We start from the raw sequence: 21,151 nt of genomic DNA, 5'->3' as shown, positions 1-21,151 counted from the left end.
GGAAGGGTGAGCAAGCCTTATGAAGCTGGTACCAACCTGCCCCTCTTCCATATCCTCTCCAGTCAGCTTACAACATGCTCTTTCACGCCTGCTACAAACCCCTCACCATTCTCTGAACGTGCCATGAACTGTCCCACCTGTACACCTCACTCCTGCTGTTTCATCCCCCTGTAATGCCATTTCCTCTGCTCTGTCCAATGAAGACTGCTCTGTCTTCAGAAGCTTGGCTCAAATACCGCCTCCTCTAGAAAGCTTCCCATTGTGCCCTGCCCCTCAAAGGGTTAACTGCTCACTCCTGATCCTCCCATAAACTTTCAAGACACTTCCAGTTTCATCGAACGCACTTATCATGTTCTGTTACCTACATGCCTCTCTTCCCATGTCTTTTCCCTCTGTTTATCTGATAACCATCTGTTGACAAAAGAAATCTTGGCAAGCCTTGCTCAGAAAACTATTTAGGTTGGAGCTGGAAGAGTTTCCCACCTTCCTTTGGACAACTCAAGCTTTCTTCAACCTAAAACTTAATCAAAGACCCTGACTTCCAAATGTCACCAAGCTGTACTATCCTATAGCAGAGTTCTTAGGGAAGGGGAAAGAAGAGACTCCCACTTAGCCTGGCTTCAGCCAGGAAAGAAAGACTGCTCCAAATATCATGTTCCATGAGAAAAAACAAATCTGCAATTGTTTATTGGACATCTATCGTGCATTCCATGAACCCTGGCCCCTGCCTTCAGGAATTCTGCAACTATCCTGAGCTCAACTTCAGTCACCATGAAACAGAACCTCAAGAAAGCATTTTTCCACCCAGGAAAGATAATGGGATAGAAGTTCTTCCTCCCACTTTCTCTCCCAGTCAGGTGGACCCAGTACAACCATTAAGGAGCTATGGGATCTTGGCAAATTGCTTAGCTCCTCTGATCCTCAGTTAACTTATCTGAAAGATGGAGTTACAGATAACCCTCCTTCTAGGACTGTTGTGAAGATTCCATGAGATACATGTGGAAAGTCACTGACATTCAATGAACAGTAACTTTCTTCCTCCTTTCCCTTCCTCCTTCCCTTCTCTCCCTCTCTCCATCCTTCTTGTTGGAGCCCATCTTATGGAGAAGTAAATATACTTAACACAAAGAAGACTGCACCAATAAAGGTTCAATTTTTAAAATTATTATTACAATAAAATATTGACTTGTCAAAATACTGTATTTTCTGGTCCCCAGGGGCCCCTAGGAAGGTTTGCAGGCCACTGGCGCATGCATGGAGGCCTCCTGGACTTATAAGTTCCTGGTTAGCCCCTGGACTGAGCATCTGTCTTCTCAGAACATAGTAATCACAGAGCAAGTGCAAACGCTAAAGAAAGAAGCAAGCAGGGCAGGGCTGAACCACATGAGTGATGCCGGGAAGACTTCAGGGAACCCACGAGAGGACCGGGAGGTGGGCGAGGCAAGACAGGCTGTCCCACCCCTCGCTGGCATTTTTGGGGCAATTATGCCCTATTAATGGCTGACAGCGGAGCTCTGCCCTGCTGTCTAGGCTGAGTGGGGTGGCCCGCACATGTGTTCGGCCCGCAAATATGCAGTTGGCAACTCTTGAACTTTCGGTGACTTGACGCCAGCTGATATGATCAGCAATTACGCTTTATTTTGGGGCCAGGAAGACAGCGGAGAACCAGGAAAATTATAAGACATCAGAGTACAGTTTTTCTAAGAATATCACCTACAAACTTTTTTTCCACCCACTGTTGTTTTAATGGTTAGGGCACTAAAATAAGAAAACCTTAGACACTAAAAGCAGATTATAGCCAATTTTCCTAAGGGAGCTTTTAAGATTTTTGTCCAGTGAAAATCTGGATGTGATTTTTTTTCTTTCTTTCTGTTTTGGATGGGGTAATTCTTGCCAAGAGAACTTTGCTGGCAACAGTGAATATAGCACAGAGATAAATGGATTTGTAGCTTGTCCTGGATTTGAATTTTTACTCTGCTTCTTACAAGCGTGTGACAACTTCTTTGGCCTCAGTTGTTCCGTATGTAAAATGGGGGTGTACCACCTACTTTAGGGCTTGACACAAACATTCCATGAGAAGTTTATGAGCATCCTTGGGTCAGGAAGATCCCCTGAAGGAGGCCATAGCAACCCACTCCAGTACTCTTGCCTGGAGAATCCCACAGACAGAAGAGCCTGATGGGCTGCAGTCCACAGGGTCTCCGAGAGTCAGACAGGACTGAGGCAACTTAGCATGCATGCACGCAGAGAGCATTTGGCCTACACACCCAGTACCTGGTAACTGAGATGGCTCTACTTGCCATAATGTTGGTTTCCTTACTGTCTAAAATACACAGTTCCTGTTTTCACCATCATATATCAAACCCAAATAACTAGTCAGCATAAAAAGGGGAAATGGCATCTCCGGGAGCAGTTTGGTTTCTAGCAATTACAGTGTCTGTCATCTGCCTCTGTGATAACATCGGTCCAGACTTGGCAGCTTCCAGAGCCTGGCTGGTAGGGGAACACGAGAAACCAAAACCAAGGCCCACTGGGTGCAGCATTTGTGAATGTCTTATGGACACAAAACCAGACTTGGCTCCACAGGCACTCCTGCTCCCTTCTCTCCTCTGAACTCTCCAGCCCACAGCCATCCCAAAGATCACGAAGGCAGTTTCTCGGAGAAGCGCCACCGACGGAACGTGTGTGGGAAGAGAACATAATTGCAGCTTGTAAAGGAAACCAGCCTAAGAAAAAAACATTCCGGGACAACATCCCGAGGAAATGCGGAGATCTTCCTGCAGGGACATTTTCCTGGTTACCAGCAAAAGGGGACAGACAGCTTGCCCACAACATTCTTGATGGAGGCTGGTGACTCACCCACCTACTCCCTCACAAACGGCTCCCAGAGATGCCTGCCCCATCTTCCCTCCCAGGTCCTAGGCTTCTAAGTGAGCATCTCATCCAACACTGCCAGATGGAAGAGATGGAACGTTCTACCCAGGAAGGTTCTCTTCTTTGATTGGTTAACAAATAGAACAAGCAGGGTCTCCCTCACCAGGTAACCCACTCAAGTCAACCTTGGAATAACAAGGAGAAGCAGACACAGAAGGCTAACCACACAAGCCCTGCTCAGCCTTTTGTGCCCAGTGCCTGGCACTGTGCTACATATAGTAGGTGTTCACACCAGTAGATGAAGAAATGAATGAGTAAATGAATGAAGGAATCTGGGAAGGAGCAAACTCCACAGAAGGCATTGAGCAAGGCACATCTTCTCGTGGAAGCCTGCAAAGCAGGAATTGTTAGCACCATGTTATAAAGCAGGGAGGCAATCTCAGATGGGTTAAGCGTCTTGCCCACACTCACATACCTGTTACATGAAGAAAACAAACTTTGAACCCAGGTCTGACCCTTGAGTCAAGGCTTCCAGCAGTGAAGCCATTCTCACAATCATGATAATGGTATATCATGTTTACTCTGCCCCTGACACATCAGAATTATTTTATCCTCCCAACACTCCAGAGAGATGGAAAACTGACCCTAAAGAGAACTCATCACGTATTCAAGGTTGCACAACCAGCTGGGAGTGAAGGAGGAATTTAAACCTGGACTTTCACTCTTTCAATCACAGACACTCGGGGGCACCCACTATTGGCCAGGGTTGGGGACGCCACAATGACTGGTGCCGACACAGTCCATAGACTACCTGTCCAGAGAAACATCTACTTCAGAAATAGCTTTTCCCATGACACCATCTGCTGCTCATAAAATTTGCTCAGGAAAGCAGGAGCCCTTCAGCAGTCTTGTTTCAAAAGAGAAAATAATCTGAGAACAGAGGAGGTCAACTGAAAGAGACAGGTATGGTTCGCGTCTTGATAGCACATGTTTTCAACATGGCTTACTGGAAGAGGGGTTTCCCTGGTGGCTCAGAAGGTAAAGAATCTGCCTGCAATGCATGAGACCCGGGTTCAATCCCTGGGTCAGAAAGATCCTTTGGAGAAAGGAATGGCAACGCACTCCAGGATTCTTGCCTGGAGAAATCCATGGACAGAGGAGCCTGGTGGGCTATGGTCTTTGGGATCACAGAGAGTTGGGCACTACTGAGCGACTAACACTTCCACTTTCACCAATCAGAAATCCTTTCTATTGAAGTCTCTTCCTAGGACCAACATGTGAACAGGCGGGAGACTGGCCTATAGTAATCAGATTATCGGGACACTAAACAAAAACCTAAACCAAGATAACCAACAAGGACCTACTGTATAGCAAAGGAACTATACTCAGTATCTTGTAATAACCTATAGTGAAAGAGAGCATTTTTTTTAAAAAAAGTATTCATATCTATCTATCTATATATATATATATATGACTGATCCACTTTGCTGTACACCTGAAACGAACACAACATTGTAAATCAACTATACTTCAATAACCATTTTTTAAAAACGCCAGTTCCCTGCTGGGTTACCAGAAAGCCCAGTAAAGGAGACATCAGGCAATCTGAGTTTGCAATGACCTGGTTAATCTGGCCCCACCACACTGAGTTCCAAAGTGACGGGGCTGAAAGAGAGGTGTGAATTAACATGGTTAGGCCACCCATTTTGCACAAACTCAAGAGTCCACTTTTCCAAAGGGTGCAAGACAAGAAAGAGAAGTGGAATCAGAAAGTTCTCAGACTTATCCCTTGGTAAGACTTCGAGGAATTCAGCACTTCTAGGGAAGCAAAGAGTTTCTTCCTCTGCAAGCACCTTGGTCCACAGAAATGCTAACTTAAGAATTTGATACAAAATCAATCTCAGAGATTATAGCCAAAGCAGTACATTTCCCCTCGTTCCCACCAGCTATCAAAGGTCAGCTAATGGGTCACTAGTTGTTCATTCACCAGTTCTTGGCATCACAAGCTAATTAATGTTCTCCCAAAAGGACCAGCCTTGGAGTCTTCTCATCAAGACCCACACACACCAACATTGCCATCACCATGGCAACGAGGCCCCCTCCCTTTGCTCCTAGCTTTCCATGGAGAGCACTGTGTCTTGGTTGGAGCTTATTCTGCTCAGAGAGGAACTCTGCATAATCAAGTTCAACTTACCATGACAGTCACTTGGCAAAAAGTCTCCCCACACAAGGGTCTTAGACTGGCGCAGTGAGATGCACCTCTTGGGGGCGACTGATCTAGGTGGTGAGTTCATCCCCCATGTGAGCCTTCTTTGGGGACATCCACGGGGAGACTGCACAGACTGGCAGGCTCTACAATTTCAGAGACCCCTTGCTGGCACCTGCAGCTATGTGGTTCTCAGGGACCCAAAACCTGAGCAGGTTCAAAGCTCAGTCCAGCACTCCACCAAGCCATTCCTCTCATTCAAGATACCTCTTGCTAGAATTGCAGAGCCGCTCTATAGAGAAAGGGTGACCGAGAAAGCAACCAGCTGAAGGTAAAAACCCGGGCAGTGGAGAGAAATTTCAAATCCCCAAAGACCAGAATTTTGGAGTTTTTCAATCCCCCTGCTTCCCCCCAAAACTGACATGGATTCTGAGTGGAGAAGCAAAGAAGTTTCCAGGGCTTACCTGGGTAGGGTTGTAGAGCTCCTGCAGGGGGCTTCGGGACCCCTTCCGGCAGCAGATGTCCACACCAAAGGGGTTCCTCCGCATGACTGAGGAGAGAAAGCGAAGGCTCGTCAGAAATAGGCAACAAACATTTGCTGTCTGAAGAAGAAAAAGGCACAGAGGAGGGAAGAAGAAACAGGTGGGAAAGGAAGAGAGAGAACCAGCTTCTGGCTGAGCAGGTCCTTTGCCCACTGCCACGGGGCCCCATGGGTCTTCCCCAGCTTGCAGGCGTGTCGACACCATGTAATTCTCACGTATCAGGAAATCTTCTTTTGATTTTTTTCCCCCAATCATTTCACAAAAACAGGCAGTGGGTCGGATGTGGCCCCTGGGCTGCCGTTTGTTGACCCTCTACCCTGGGGTTGGCAGGACAAGCCCCAAACACACATGCTGTGCCCTGGAGCCCTCTCTGGGGAGGCGGCGGGTCCCGTGGGCAAGGGTCCATACATAAAAGCCATTAGAATTTGATTAAGCAGTCGGTCCAGGGAAACACTGGTTCTTTGTTCTTCCACGGTTGCCTCGAGAAGAGGGGAAAAATCCACGTTGTGTTTTCCTTTAATTTATTACTTCATTTTTCATTTCCACCCCAAACAAGGTAAACTGTTAAATGCATGCAGGTTGCCCTCAGCGCACAATGACATAGCAACACTTTGGAGGAGGAAAAACAGCTGTAAAACTTGTAAAATTCTGCCCACCCCATGCAAGATTAAACTCTCCCCGTGGCGGCAGACAGTCGCCCCAAGACCAATGGCTACGAGACCGCCACAGAGCAAAACCCCACCATGGAACCCATTAAAAGTCAGCTTTTATGGGGGGCAGTATTATTTAATTGGTTTATTTTTCTAATACAAGGCCTTTAAAATGCTTTGACCGTGTGGGGCCTGCGACGTGGGCCCTTTCCCAAGGCCGGCCGCCCTCAGGGCCTGCTCCAGGCCTGCCCACGACTTCCCTGGGCGCCTGGTGAACCAGCTGTGGCACTCCAGGCCACAAAAGCCAAGGGGCCTGGTGCGCTTTTTATGGGGTTGACAACAATCCTGCCATTTATGGAGGGTGCCTCATGTGCTGGGCACTTGGGTTCCATATAATCCTTCACACAGTGAAGGAAGGGCCTTAACCTCTCTGAGCCTCCCTTAACCTCAGGAATTTGACCAAGGCAGAGGCCATGTGGGGAGAGAGCTGCCAAGCTGAGACTCAAACCTCATCACTGGGCTCCTTCATACCCAAATGATAGCACCTGGGTCTATTTATCCTGTGCGTCTAATACACCAGAGGAGGTCAAGGGAACAACACACGCAGAGGGTAGCAGCTAACATTTGGAGGGCCGTCAAAGTGCGCCAAGCAGTGCACAGGTGTAGGCCACACCACAACCCTGTGGGGTGGGCACCACTCCTGTCCCCACTTTATAGGTGGGAACACTGAGGCACAGCAAGGTCAGGGAACCCGCCCAGGTCTCATGACTAGGAAGAGGGGAAGAAAGGATTCCAACCCAGGCAGCCCATGCTCTCAACTGCCATGCTGGACCAACATCAAGTGTCAAGTCCACCAAGCATCTCAATAGTTCCTGCTGGCCCCAGACCGGGTTGCTTGGCCACCTCTAGGACAGGTGATTTAAAAATGTAACCCAGTATTACAGGAGTCATCAAAATGATGTGACAGGGCAGAAAAACTGTTAACAGTTATTATCTGTATTCATTTTCTTACTCAACAAATTTTTAGTAAGCACCTTGGATATGCCAGACATCAGGTATGGGGGCAGAGACCCCCTCCACCGTAGTCATGTTGTATCTCTGATGCTTGGTGCACGGTAGGCACTCAAAGAGGTTCATGAATGATGTAGGATTCAAGGCTTCCTTTACACCCATCAGACATTGTATCCTGCTAGGTAAAAAGGAAACGGCCAGTGGAAACAGGGTGCTGTTATTTTTTTCCTTTGAAAATGAAAGGTCTGATGATCAAAAGCCCTAAGAAAGGAATCCCTAAGGACATTTAATGGTGGCCTTCCGCTGCCCACCCACCACGAGTTTCCTCTAGCTACAGGACTTGTTTTCTTCTTTCTAAACATGGACGAAATGCAAGACCATTTTGTAAGAATCTAACTGGTTCAATTCACAGTATGATTTCTTGGACCCAGAAAACAGTTGTGTTTACAGATCTGCCTTGACTTATGATGGGTTTATCAGGACATAATCTCATCCTAAGTTGAAAATATAAGTTTAAAAATGCATTTAATACACCTAACCTCCCAAACATCAGGGCTTAGCCTACCTAAAACATGCTCAGAACATTTCAATTAGCCACGATTGGGCAAAGTTATCTCACGCAAAGCCTATTTTATGATCAAGTGCTGAATATCTCGTGTAATCTATTGACTATGGTTGCTGTTGTTCAGTTCCTAAGTCGTAACTGACTCCTCGCGGCCCCATGTACTGCAGCATGCCAGGCTCCCCTGACCCCATCTCCTGGAGTTTGTTCAAACTCATGTCCATTGAGTCAGTGATGCTATCTAAACATCTTACCCTCTGCCACCCTCTTCTTCTGCCTTCAGCCTTTCCCAGCATCAGGGTCTTTACAAATAAGTCAGCTCTTCACATCAGGTGCCCAAAGTATTGGAATTTCAGCTTTAGCATCAGTCCTTCCAATGAATATTCAGGGTTGATTTCTTTTTGGATTGATTGATCTCCTTACTGTCTAAGGGACTCTCAAGAGTCTTCTCCAGCACCACAGTTCAAAAGCATCAATTTTTCGCCGCTCAGTCTTCTTCATGGTCCAACTTTCACAGCTGTCCATGACTACTGGGAAAACCATCTCAGCCCATTTTCAGAGAAGAAAACGGGCCCCAGGAGGGCACGGAATGGCCAAAAGCACCATGGCAAGGCTGGGAGAGCAGGACCAGGCCTACCCCACCTCCCCAGGCTGACTGGTCCTCCCCAACGCCAGGCCCTGGCAGCCAGGCCCCACGCAGGTCTCATCTGCCTGGTCTCCTGCCCTCTAAGGGAGTGCTTTGTGCATAGTACATACTCACACATGTGTGTCAAATGAATGGAAGTAAAACAACAGGTCATCTGAGAGTTTCAAAGATATTTTCTCAGCTCAAAGGTATCCGGCCAAAGCACTTACTAACAGCAAAGAAGGGAAGTTAGCATGTTCTTTCCTAGCAAACTTCCTCAACATTCTTTTAGCTTTCTTAGTCAAAGGAGTTAAACAAAGAGCAAAAGTGATGGTGTGTTTTCGTGGATCTGGGAGGCGCCTTCAATGAGTCTGACAAGCACTCCGTAAATATTAGCCTGCCATACTGTCTCTCCTCTACTCCTCATGAGCACCCTGGAGGCAGGTGGATGCACGTCCATTTTCAAGACCAGGACACTGAGGCTCAGAGAGGTTGAGGAATTTACCCGCTGACATAGCTAGTGAGTGGCAGAGCTGGAGCCCAAACCCTGCATGCTCCCTCTATTCCTCTGAAACGAGACACATTACAGGTCCATGACATTACAGGTCATGGACACGCACAACTGGATAAGCCCAGGCAAAGAAAAAAAAAAAAAGGCAGTCCTGAATACTGAGGCAGTGTTCTCCAGCCAACCAGAGCCTTCAGGTGTGTTACAGACACGCAGCACACTTGTGTTCACAGGGGACTTTTCAGGAACCCCAAACACTGAAGTAGGAGCTGGGTCCAGCCTAGGTTGTCGCTAATATTTCATTAACAAACTTCAACTTTCCAACTTTCTATCCCTTCCTTCTCATAGTCCCTTCAACAGGGACAGCCCAGAGCCATTCAAAACGATCTCTAGATCCACTTCTCCTTAGTGGAGACCCTACAACCAGGCAGAATATTGGGGCACCTGGGGCTCTGATTTGGGGCTAATCTGAACCCTTCCTGTAGCTAGTTCTCATGTCAATCTCCTCTCCTACTGTAAGCTCCTCAAACCTCCTGATGCCTAGCCTGTGGCTGCAGAACTAAAATGAATTAAACTTTTGACAGATGAAGGTCAAGGGTATAAACCTAAGAATTAGGTAGATGTGCTTGGTGAAACTCAAGAAGGGAAAGAACACAGCTTCATCTAAGAGCCAGGAGGTTTGCTGCACAGAAACCTTCCACTACAGGACTCTGATTCTCAGCCTTGAAGAATATCCTCGTATACAGCACATTTACCTGGGAGAAGAAGTCGGCTATCAAATATGCTCACCAAAACCAATGGCAATCAAATCATTCCGTCTTTTAGATGATCCTGGGACATCTGTGAAAACGTGCCCCGAGCAGAGGGTTGTGCTGACTTTCAAGAAGCCCGAGATCCCCGTCCAAGTGCAAATCAGCTGTCAGTCAGCTAGGTTAGTGCTGGCAGAGGCACACTGACCACAAGAAGGGCCTTCCGAGACCAGCAAAGGGACTGGGTATGCACAGCTGGGGGAAAGCACCTTCTGAACTGGTTTTGATTGAACAAGAGAAATGGCAGGATGCAAAGCTCAGTAATGACCTTCCTGACTGGTAATGTTTGCTATCTGCCCACTGAGGCAGTGCAGAAAAGGTGAAGGCAAGAAAAGGGGGAGGGTGGGGAGAACCCAGTGGAGCCTTCCTTGCCCCCTGCCCCATTTTACAGGGTGGGCCTGGACACAGGAGCATAAGGGACTCGCTCGAGGCCCACGGATTGTCAGAGGCACAGCTGTGACTAGAAAAAGGTGCTGCTGACTCCTGCTCTCATCCCTTTCTCCTTTTGTACCCAGTTAACATGTTTTCTTGGGCTTCCCTTGTAGCTTAGCTGGTAAAGAATCCACCTGCAATGCGGGAGACCTGGGTTCAATTCCTGGTTTGGGAAGATCCCCTGGAGAAGGGAAAGGCTACCCACTCCAGTTCTGGCCTGGATAATTTCATGGACTCTCTAATCTATGGGGTCACAAAGAGTTGGACAAGATTGAGCGACTTTCACTTTCACTACACGTGAGGCACTATTTCCCTGCTCTGTTTTATTTAACACTAGTCCAACTTATTGAATTGATTTTACAACCACCTGATGGGTCATGACATATTGTTCAAAGCTCCCGGACTTAGATATCTTAGAAGAGTCAGGTCAGGGACAAGATGGCTCACTGAGGTTCAACCTGAGCTTGCTGAACATAGTAAATACTGATGAGGGGAACTCACGACTTCCACCCCTGAAATGTCCCTCCCTAGTGTCCCCCACTGTAGTAAACCCCACCACTATGCACCAGTCTGGGCAGACATAACAGCCAGGAGTCATTCTTCATTCCCCTCCCTCACTCACCATCACCCCCTTTCTCCATCAGCTCACCTTGGCCCCTCACACCTGGCCTGAGCCACCATCACCTCCTCTGGGGCTAGGACCAAATCCTCTTAACTGGCCTCTGCTGCCAGCTTGGCCTTGATGCTCAGTGGTAAAGAATCTGCCTGCCAAGCAGGAGATGTGGGTTCAATCTCAAGGTGGTGAAGATCCCCTGGAGGAGGAAATGGCAACCCATTCCAGTATTCTTGCCTGGGAAATCCCATGGACAGAGAAGCCTGGCAGGCTACAGTCCATGGGGTCACAGAGAGCCAAGACACACTGAGCGGCTAACACTTCAGAGCAGTGAGCCCAGCAGGTGGACAGGCAATCAAAATGGAATGAAGCTACCAGGTGGGGCTTGGTCTTCCATGGGAAGCCATTTGAATTCAATAGTAAGTGTCTTGAGTCTGGGTCATGGGCTATAAGAGCTCCCATCTAGAGGCAGAGGTCAGCTCACAAAGACACTTCCAGCCACAGAGGCAGTAACCCCAAAAACTGCTGGAGAAGGTGACCCCAAAATTGTTTGAGACATCAAAAGTGCTTCCTTAAAAACCCAGCATGATCTCAAGGTAAGTACCCAAAAAAGTCCAAAACTGGCAAGTACAAAGACACAGAAAGTCAGCTAGTGGCTGCCTAAGGCCAAGGATGGGGACAGAGAAGAGTAACAGTAAAGACACAAAAGTTCTTTTTACGGTGATGGAAATGTACTAAAATCAGATTGCGGTGATGGTTGTATAACTCTGCAAACACACTAAAATTCATTGACTTCTATACTTAAAATAAGTGAATTTTTATGTAAATGATATCTCAATAAGGCTTTTTAAAATACAGACAGACATGTTTAAGAAGAAAACCCATTAAGATTCATATTTTTAGGATGTTGACTTACTCGAGTAGGAGGATTTACCTTGCCATGCGGGCTACAGTCCATGGGGTTGCAAAGAGTCAGACACAACTGAGCAACTAACACTTTTACCCATATGAAGGATTTAATTGAACAATTTATTCGACTTGAGATTTTAAATTGAAACCTTCTAAGTTTACATACAATATTAGAACACTTAAGAAACTTAATGTCTGTCATTGAGGTATTGGATTTACATTATTTAAGTATGTTTGTTAATCAGACATCTGAAGTCTGATTTAAATATATGAAATTTTAAAGAGCAATTTAAAATGTTAGAGGAAGATGAAGTTTCTTCAAGGGTCAATTATTAATCAAAGGCTACCCTAAACGTAACTGTTAAAAATTTACTAGATTTATGAGTTGAAGAGTAAAATTCTTAACTTAAAGGATAGCTTGGCAGATTTGCAACTTAAACGTTTTTTTAAAAGCTTCTGTCAGTTGTACACAACTGTCACCCTCAGTGACATGAAAACACTCACATTAACAGAGAATTAACAGGCATTGACACCTCTGGGTTAGGCCAAGGGTGGAGAGGCTGAGCATCTCAGATGAAGGCAAAGCGGCCCCCACCTCCAGACCTCAGCACAAATTCCTGAAAGCCCCTAAGTGGTGGATGCCTTTTATTGTTGAGAAACCTAAGAGCCTGTGGAAAAACACAGTTCAAGGAATTAAACTGGCAGTTAACCTAGGAAAACCCTTATAAATTACCTTTTATGTTCGCTTAAATAAAACGAGAGACAGCATGGCAGTCCAGATCATATTAATTACATTCTCCACACCTTGAAGGAGTAATTATGGGCACGGTACAGTTAATTTTCATTTACCTTTCCTTGCCTGCTGGAGAATTTCTACACTCTCCCCTGCAGTTTCCTTGGCATGTTTTATAAATCTATTTTGCAGTGATGCAGATAATATGCCAAAATACTTTCTTCCCTGTGGCTGGTGCTCCAAGTCTGATTTTACGACCTGGAGACGTTTATGTCTGCCTCTGGGGTTCCCCCACAACTTCAGACTCACGGTATAAGAAATAACGGGGCTGCTTGAGAAAGGAAATATTCTAGGTACCTTTCCTTAAGCTACTCAAGCATGGCAGGGCATGAACCCCAGACCTATTCTCTCCCGTCGAGTACACAAAGCTAGCTGGCTTGGGGCCGGGTCATTTCATGCCAACACAGTCAAGCTGCATCGGGTACCCCTATCTCTTGCACAGGGTTCCTCCACTCATTCCCCGCCACACGACCTCTTCGAAGGACCCATCCTCTCTAAACACCATCAGGCTAAAACTTGCCCTGCCTCTGCTGCTGGTTTCTTTCCCATTTCTCCACCCTCAATTCATGTCCTCTCAGAACCTCAGAATGGAACCTTATTTGAAAATCGGGTCTTGGCAGATGTTATTAAGAGATGTAGTCCAGGATTAGAGCAGGTTCTAAATTCAATGACTGGTGTCCTTATGAGAAGAGGAGAGGACAGAGACACACACACACACACACACACACACACCTGCACACACATGGGTACTTTGTTATGGCAGCTCTAGGAAATGAATACACACGGGTTCACGTCCTATGTGACCCTGACAAGAGAGTCAGTCTCTCAGCCTCAGTGACTCCATCTGTAAAATGGGGATAATGATATGCCTACTAAGTTAGGGATGTTGTGAGGACTAAATAAATTCATCTATGTCAAGTGTTTAGAACAGCACCTGGTCCAAGGTAAATGCACAACACACTATAATTCCTGATATCCAGTGTGTTCTTTCCTCTATCTTCCCAAAGAGCACCTCAAAATCCTCTTCTATTCCAACCCCAAATCTCAAGGCTGCGCACATGATATACACACAATCTGTGGACACTAGGTTATTTCATGAATGGGAAAGGAAGTCTCGTCACAGCTGGTGGTGTATGATGGAGGTCAAACCATTCTGCTCAAAATGAGCATGAGCCAGAAGCCTGATGCTGAAGCAGAGATGCTGATCAGACATTGTACGTACCTTTTCCCCAAAAGCAAGAGCTAGCTAGAGACTGTCTCCCACAATTAAAGACTTACTCCCAGTAATAAAGAGCTGGAGGCTTCCAAGGCAGCCAGTCACCCATCTACACAAACCCACATTTTCATTTCCATACGTCTGGATGAGTTAACGGAGAAGGTGATGGCAACCCACTCCAGTACTCTTGCCTGGAAAATCCCATGGACGGAGGAGCCTGGAAGGCTGCAGTCCAAGGGGTCGCACAGAGTCGGACACGACTGAGCAACTTCACTTTGACTTTTCACTTTCATGCATTGGAGAAGGAAATGGCAGCCCACTCCAGTGTTCTTGCCTGGAGAATCCCAGGGACGGAGGAACCTGGTGGGCTGCTGTCTATGGGGTCGCACAGAGTCAGACACGACTACAGCGACTTAGCAGCAGCAACAAATGAGTTAAATATGGAAATTATCTTTTTTTTAATTGTTCATTTGTATTATTTTCTCCTGACATGTTTCTGGCACAAGACATTAGCAGAGAGAATGCTGATTAAAAAAAAATAAATCCCCATATACACTACACCACTAGAACTGTGTAGATGTTTACTGCCTTCAACGCCAACAATCACCCTTGGGAAATTACACCACGGGAATAATTCAACAGAAGTCAAAAGACTTATGCACAAAGATGTTTACTATAATACTTCCTGTCCCATGGCCAAACACTGTAAACACTCTAAGATGCCCAAGATGAGAGGAATAATTTCGTAAATCACAGTTCACTTAGGCATGTCGTGAACAAACTGCAGTGCATTCACAACTTAAAAAAATGATAGTTATTAAAAGTAATAATGTGGAGACATGGAAAAGGGATTTAAGTAAAAGCAGCAGAATTCATAATATCATGAGGATCAGGATCTTGGCTAGGTAAGTACACAGACATAAAAATGAAACCAATTGTCAGAGTGCCTCTCGCCGCCTTCTATATATCATTTTTCCCATTTCAAAAATGCTGGCTTCAACATAATACTTCAACATGATACTAGATACAAATCAACTCTCGGTATTAAAGGTGCTATTGGAAAGCCCAGAGAAGTTCTAAACAAAAAGCTAGAATTTTCCCGAGGAAGACACCAAAATTTTCTGCAGCCCCTGATGTGGATATTCTTCAATAAATCCAACAGATCTTTGAAAAATGAGATCACTTCATTTTCGCCTGTCTCAGGACCCTAAGCCGCTGAAGTGTAACTTATGTTGCCACCGTCAAGTGGTATAGGGATGAGGCAGGTGCTGGAGATGATCCAAAAAATGAGTGAGGGGGAGGCTCAGGATGGGCACAGAGAAGGCACACGGGGGTTTGGGGGGAAGTTAGGCTGCACTTCAAATGTTATTCTTCTTGAAATATGGTCAGAGGGGAAAGACCACTGTAGCTGCACCCTATTACAAGTGCCCATGCTCTCGCCTCTCCCTTCCCCCCTCAGGGAATATCCAAGATGCAGGCTGAACCTCACACCACAGTGCCTCTGAAGACATGCAGTGGGATGGGAATGAACCCCAGGAGGTGCAAGAAAGGACTTGAGCTACTTCAGTGATCTTCCTCAGAAAAATGTTTCCCATTTTGAGGCTTTTCTTTACCAAAAAAAAAAAAAAAAAAAGCGCAAGCCTTTGTGACAATACAAAGGGACAGAGTTCCATCTTTCTCCAAAAAGGAAGGAAGCCATGCACAATATCTTCACTGCCATGATCAGCAGGAAGGCATGTCTTTTGGTGCAGCATGCATGTCCAGACTGGGTTTAGCTATTAAAATTCCTTCAAAGTCAGCCAGGCAGGCTCAATTTGTGCAGGCAAATTAAAAAGCTGTAAAACAATAAGACAGTGTTTGCAAATGGTCCCAGCTGCAAGAAGATATGAGAGCCACATGCTTTCTATATGAGACGCAGCCAGGTGTGTTAGAAGCAGTTCTGATTCAGGACTTGTGGCCACCTGCTACCTGGTGACCCAGGGAGAAGGGGGACAGGAACAAGCAGGACATATTTTGAGTTCCTATCATAAACCATGCCGAATGCCAGGCACTTTAGTAAATGTTATTTAATCTTCCTTTCTCTGATACCATTCTGAAATGTGTTATCATTCCCAATTTACAGAAGAGGAAACAAGGGCAGAGAGGTATCTGCAAAGTCACACAGCCAGTAACTAACAGATTCCCTCCTAATAGGGCTTCCCAGATGGCGCGAGTGCTAAAGAGTCTGCCTGCCAATGCAGGAGACATAAGAGATGCAGGTTCGATCCCTGGGTCTGGAAGATTTCCTGAAGAAAAAAGTGGCAGCCCACTCCAGTATTCTTGCCTGGAGAATCCCATGGACAGAGGAGCCTGGTGGGCCACAGTCCGTGGGGTTGCAAAGAGTCTGTCACAAACGAGTGCACACGTGTGCACAGGCACACGCACACACAGCCAGTAATCAACAGACTCTCTCCTAATAGAGCAGGTTAAGTGTTTAGTATCTCTGAGTATTATCAGTAGAGATCTACCACGGAACATACCAAAGCACCATTTTACAGCCCTGGGTCCTGCCTTTATCGAGAATAATACTGTGAAAACATGTCAATGATATTTAAACTGCTTGCTCAAAGTACTGGCGTGGAGTTAACATATCTGTGTGACACAGCTGGATCAAAATGCTGACATCAAAGTATTCAAACATCACGGACTTCATTGCCAAAGGACAAAGCAAAGTGGCTAAAGATATTCGCCCTAACGATGATAGAATTCCTGCTTCAATCCCAGCTCCTCCACTAGCCAGCTGAGTGATCTGCAAGTTCTTGACCCCTCTGTGTCCTAGTTTTCCTCCCAAGAAGATGGGAATGAGAGAACATGCCTTTCAAGGTTATTAAGAGGATTACATGAGATGAAAGCATCAAATACATTACTGGTCATGATTCATGTCATTTTTTTTTTAAACGTCTTTGAAATTGAGGTGCATCTTACAATTGGAGTCTTTTTAGATTGAATAAATCAGGAAAGAATAAGATGATGATGATGGTGGTGATGGTGGTGGTGATCCCTGACTCCCCCCACAGATCTGCAGGCCTCCCCACATCCCTATCTCCAACTCCATGCCTCAGCTTAAAGTCCAAACCCCTGCAAAGAATGTGTCCTCTGCCCTTTCTCCCTCCTCCTCTCTCTCCTTTGGCTGCAAACTTAATGCTTTCTTTTCCAACCCAAGACAAATATCCTCAAGTCCAAATGACACAGTGCCATGGCATCAAAATGTCCTGTACCCTCTGAGGGTGATCCTAAAGACAGGGTTTGCTCAGGTACAGGCAGGGAGCTTCAGGATAACCAGCCCCCTGAGACAGCCCAGTGCCCAAGCCATTCATACCATGCCAAGGCCCCACCCCCGGCGTCTCGAACACTACTGGAGCCACCACGCCCTGTGAATGTCAAGGCAGAGCGAGGAAGGGGGTCTCAGCATTACCAAGAAAGACCCTCTGTTATTAATATAAGACCCAGCCATCCTCCAAATAGCTGCCCAGACTTCAATACCAGCAGGTAGAACACAAAGTGGCTAAAGATGTTCATCCCACGGGTGACAGAATTCCTAAGGCCAGAAATCCCAGACAGCATCGCCAATGTTTCGCCACTAAATCAAATTAACAACCAGCTTTCTATACGTTTAAAAAACTACAACATCAAAAGCAAACAAATAGTGGGGTGGGAGGGAGGCTCCTGAGGGAGGGAGAGGATATATGTATACATACAGTTTACTTTGGTGTACAGCAGAAACTAACACAATATTGTAACTATACTCCAACTTAAAAAAAAAACACAGCAAATAGGGGTTGAATTTTCTCAATTATCAAGCCTTTTTCCCATTTACTTTGTTACACAGTTGACATCATTATGCTTGACATATCCGTGAACAGATATATACATATATGGATATAATGCTAATACCGCAAAAACATCACTAGATCATGGTGACTTCCCGGCGATTCTCCGTCTGACCAAGTCTGAGGATTTTCCTCCAGCAGAAGGTCAAGGAGGTTGGAATCCTGGAAGCAGGACCCAAGACCATAAGAGTGAGGCTCATAAGTGAGTCCACTAGCAGGATGCACCTGCTTCTAAGAAGTTCTGATGAGAGAAGCAAGCTCCTGTATGTCCAAGGTCAAAGGTGAATGACTTCACCGAGAGAGAAATCAGGGCAAAAGGAGCAGAGCCAGAGAGACAGAGGAAGGCACTTTGGCCTTTCACTTCCTTCTGATAGCAATAAATGTCAACGCTTGCTTTTCACGGGGAGCATAATTGAGCCTGAGGGTATCTGGAAACCTGCAGCCTAACATCAAACCTAATTGACATAATTAAACCTTTCTGTTTTAACATCCTGACCTTTACCAGCCCATGCATGTAGTAGTCAAAGCTGGTTTCTCTGTGGCTGAACTGTACTGAAAACTTTAGCCAAACTGAGAAACCAATTTTTAGTTTCAATTTTCTTTTATACTCTTGCTTAAGCCTAGACTCTTCTCGTTTAAATAAATCCCCAAAGATATTTTATTCCCCAAATTTATAACGTATGGGAGATAAGTCACAAAGGATTTCTGGCTTCAGTCTCCTAATGAAATAACTGAAGGGCCGTGAAAGCAAAAAGGAGAATAGTGTTCTTCAAAGTTCAGGCCCTTTTCTTCAAATGTCTATCAGAAATAAAAGGGACTGATAACTTAGGGTTGACTTTATGTGACCATTATCTGTGGTCTTCAGTTACAAATAGCATTCCATGTGTCTCTCAATTATCAATGCTGGTAAAGGGTGTGAATGGCTTCTTACAAGCAGCTAAAATATCCCTTCTGGTCAGCTGGGACTGCTAAACAGGCTCCTTGGACATTTAGCTCATATCTCCAGATATATCTGGCCTCAAAAATTACTCAAACTACTTTGCATTTTGTGAGCCCAGCAGCAGAATTAGGCAAATGGAGACGGCACAAAATATATAAATGATTTGGGCCGTCCCTGGTGGCTCAAATGGTAAAGAATCTGCCTGCAATGCAGGAGACCCAGGTTCAATCCCTGCATCAGGAAGATCCCTTGGAGAAGGATATGGCTACTCACTCCAGTATTCTTGCCTAGAGAATCCCACGGACCGAGGAGCCTGGTGGGCTACTGTCCAATGGGGTCCCAAAGAGTCAGACACAACTGAGCGACTAACGCTGCACTTTTTCAATTCAGGAAAACTCGTCTTCAGATTTTTTTCTTATTGCAAGCAATGTGGTCAATGGGAGCTGGAGTTCAAGGACTAGGAAGGTCTGATGCAGTGGAAAGTCAGTGGGCTGGAGACCAGGAAGCCAATGTTGGGCTAGGTTCCTAGCTAGCAGGGTGACCTTGGGTAAGGGCCCACACCCCCTTTTCTCGGTCTCGATTTCCTCATCTTTAAATAAGGGGGGTTACTCTATTTGAGATCCCTTTCAGCTGCAATATTCAATCCTGCTGTGACTCAGCCCACTTGCTGACTCAAGGCCCTCCCCTGCACCGCTGTGAGGCTCACCGAATTCCACTGGCAGCACACTCCAGCGTGGAACAGGCCAGCTTTTGTAGGCATCCTCAGAGTGGTAACCACAGAAATGAACCCAAACGCACCAAAAAATGTAAATGGGTCGTGAGCCCGCTCACACGTATGAAGTCAGCAGTGTGAAATGTAGAACAAGACTGTCTACAGATCTTCTGTTGACATGGGGTAAAATAATCTCCTCTTACATATAAAAAGACCCATTTGTTCAGTTCTCAACTCGATCGGTCTTGTGTCGGCAGCATTTGAAACCCTAGTCTCAGTCATGACCGTGGGTTGCCTCTTAAGGGCACACGTACACAGCGGGGAGACGGGTTCTTTACAGAGATAGCCTCTATTCTTCTGGGGACCTGGGGGAGGCAGGGGAAGTTGCCTTTGGCATTGACCAGCCTTTGGCATTAACCAGACAATGAACTCATCCTCCTGCCTGGCCCAGAAATAGAAATCGAACATTAAACACAGCTCACCAGCGTCTCCTCCACCAGCCTCAGACTGAGGCTAAGTTGCTCATAAGAAAGTCAGAAGTGGGGATGCTTACTTAATGCGTAAGAATTTACCCCAGCACCCCAATAACCCCTGCTGCTCCACTGGCATCTTCCAGTAGGTGGTTCAGTGGTAAAGAATCTGCCTGCAACGCAGGAGATTCAGGAGACACGGGTTTGATCCCTAGGTAGGGAAGATCCCCTGGAGGAGGGCATGGCAACCACTCCAGTATTCTTGCCCGGAGAATCCCATGGATAGAGGAGACTGGCAGGCTATAGTCCACTGTCATCTGAAAGCAATTATTAAGCACCAAAAGTGTCCACAGCCCTTCCCTCCTAGACGCTTCCAAAAGGAGCCCCCTGGACTGGGCTGTGTGCCTGACTGTGAATATCCTTCATGCCACTGAACTGTACACCTAAAATGGTTCAAATGGCTGTTTTGATATGTATATTTTACCACAGTTTTTTCAAAGATACCAAAAAAAAAGAAAGACAGGCTGCAGACATACCTAATCATCCCGATGCAAAATAGAAACACCCTGCCAGCGAGCTATTTCCAGCATGTCCCCAAACGTCTAGGGTCGATGATAATAGCTTCTGCCCTGGCCAAAGCAACCACGGAATTTGTTTAAACATTACGCCTCGGGCCTTAGAGGAAATCCATGGCCATTTCCACCCCTCCCAGGGTGCTCAGTGCCAAGACCTAGACAAGTGGGTTCTCCAACCTGAACACCCCTCACCGCCCTGCCTGGGGGGAGGTCAATGCAGATTCCAGCACCCCATGATCAAGGTCCTGATTCAGCAGGCCTCTCTCTGGGCTTCGTATCCCACGTGATGCCGGGAAACTTGGAGTGTATTAAAGAGTCGAGCAGGGGGGTAGATGGACCAGATGCAGCCCTTACACGGGCTCTAGAGTCGGCCAAAGGGGTGTGGCCGTGGGACTGCCGCCAACTCCAACTCCTGGCAGAGGCCGCCCAGGGAGTTCTCCCAATTTTAAGGAAGCCCTCGGCTTTGAACAAGCCAGAGCAAAGCACACAGAGTGTGGTTCCGCCACCCTCCCTATGGCTAGAGGACCGGCCACCAGAGCCAGAACACTTGGATTCCAGGTCCAAAGCATTTTTTTTTTTCTTTTGGAGATCCAATGCTCAGCTTTATTACTGATATGGCTTAGGGGTGAGACCAATTAGGCTTGCTGACACCGTTCCCCAGAATAAACTTATCACTGAGTTACAGGCAGGGCTGGAAAAACTGCAGCCAGGCCCAACTCTCTTCCATACCCTTTTCATAACCATGCCTCAGTCTTCTCCCTCTGTCAAATGGGCCTGACAGCACCTGCCCCGGCTGCCTCCTTGGCCCGTTGCATCAGGAATTCCAGGCCTGTTC

The 21,151-nt window shown here is 46.4% G+C and overlaps 1 protein-coding gene across 6 annotated transcripts in view; it reads right to left on the bottom strand.

Moving 5' to 3' along the window:
- CHST11 (carbohydrate sulfotransferase 11) overlaps nucleotides 1–21,151 on the bottom strand; it is a 266,248-nt gene that overhangs the window by 132,879 nt on the left and 112,218 nt on the right. For all 6 annotated transcript variants that reach the window (XM_069585227.1, XM_069585225.1, XM_069585226.1 and 3 more), the window contains exon 2: nucleotides 5,545–5,630. In XM_069585227.1, the coding sequence (XP_069441328.1) occupies nucleotides 5,545–5,630 (86 nt within the window). The remainder of the gene's footprint in view (nucleotides 1–5,544; nucleotides 5,631–21,151) is intronic.

The sequence above is a fragment of the Ovis canadensis genome, chromosome 3, assembly GCF_042477335.2.
Source record: "Ovis canadensis isolate MfBH-ARS-UI-01 breed Bighorn chromosome 3, ARS-UI_OviCan_v2, whole genome shotgun sequence".
Lineage (NCBI taxonomy): Eukaryota > Metazoa > Chordata > Mammalia > Artiodactyla > Bovidae > Ovis > Ovis canadensis.
This window is presented reverse-complemented; position numbering and strand designations above follow the sequence as displayed.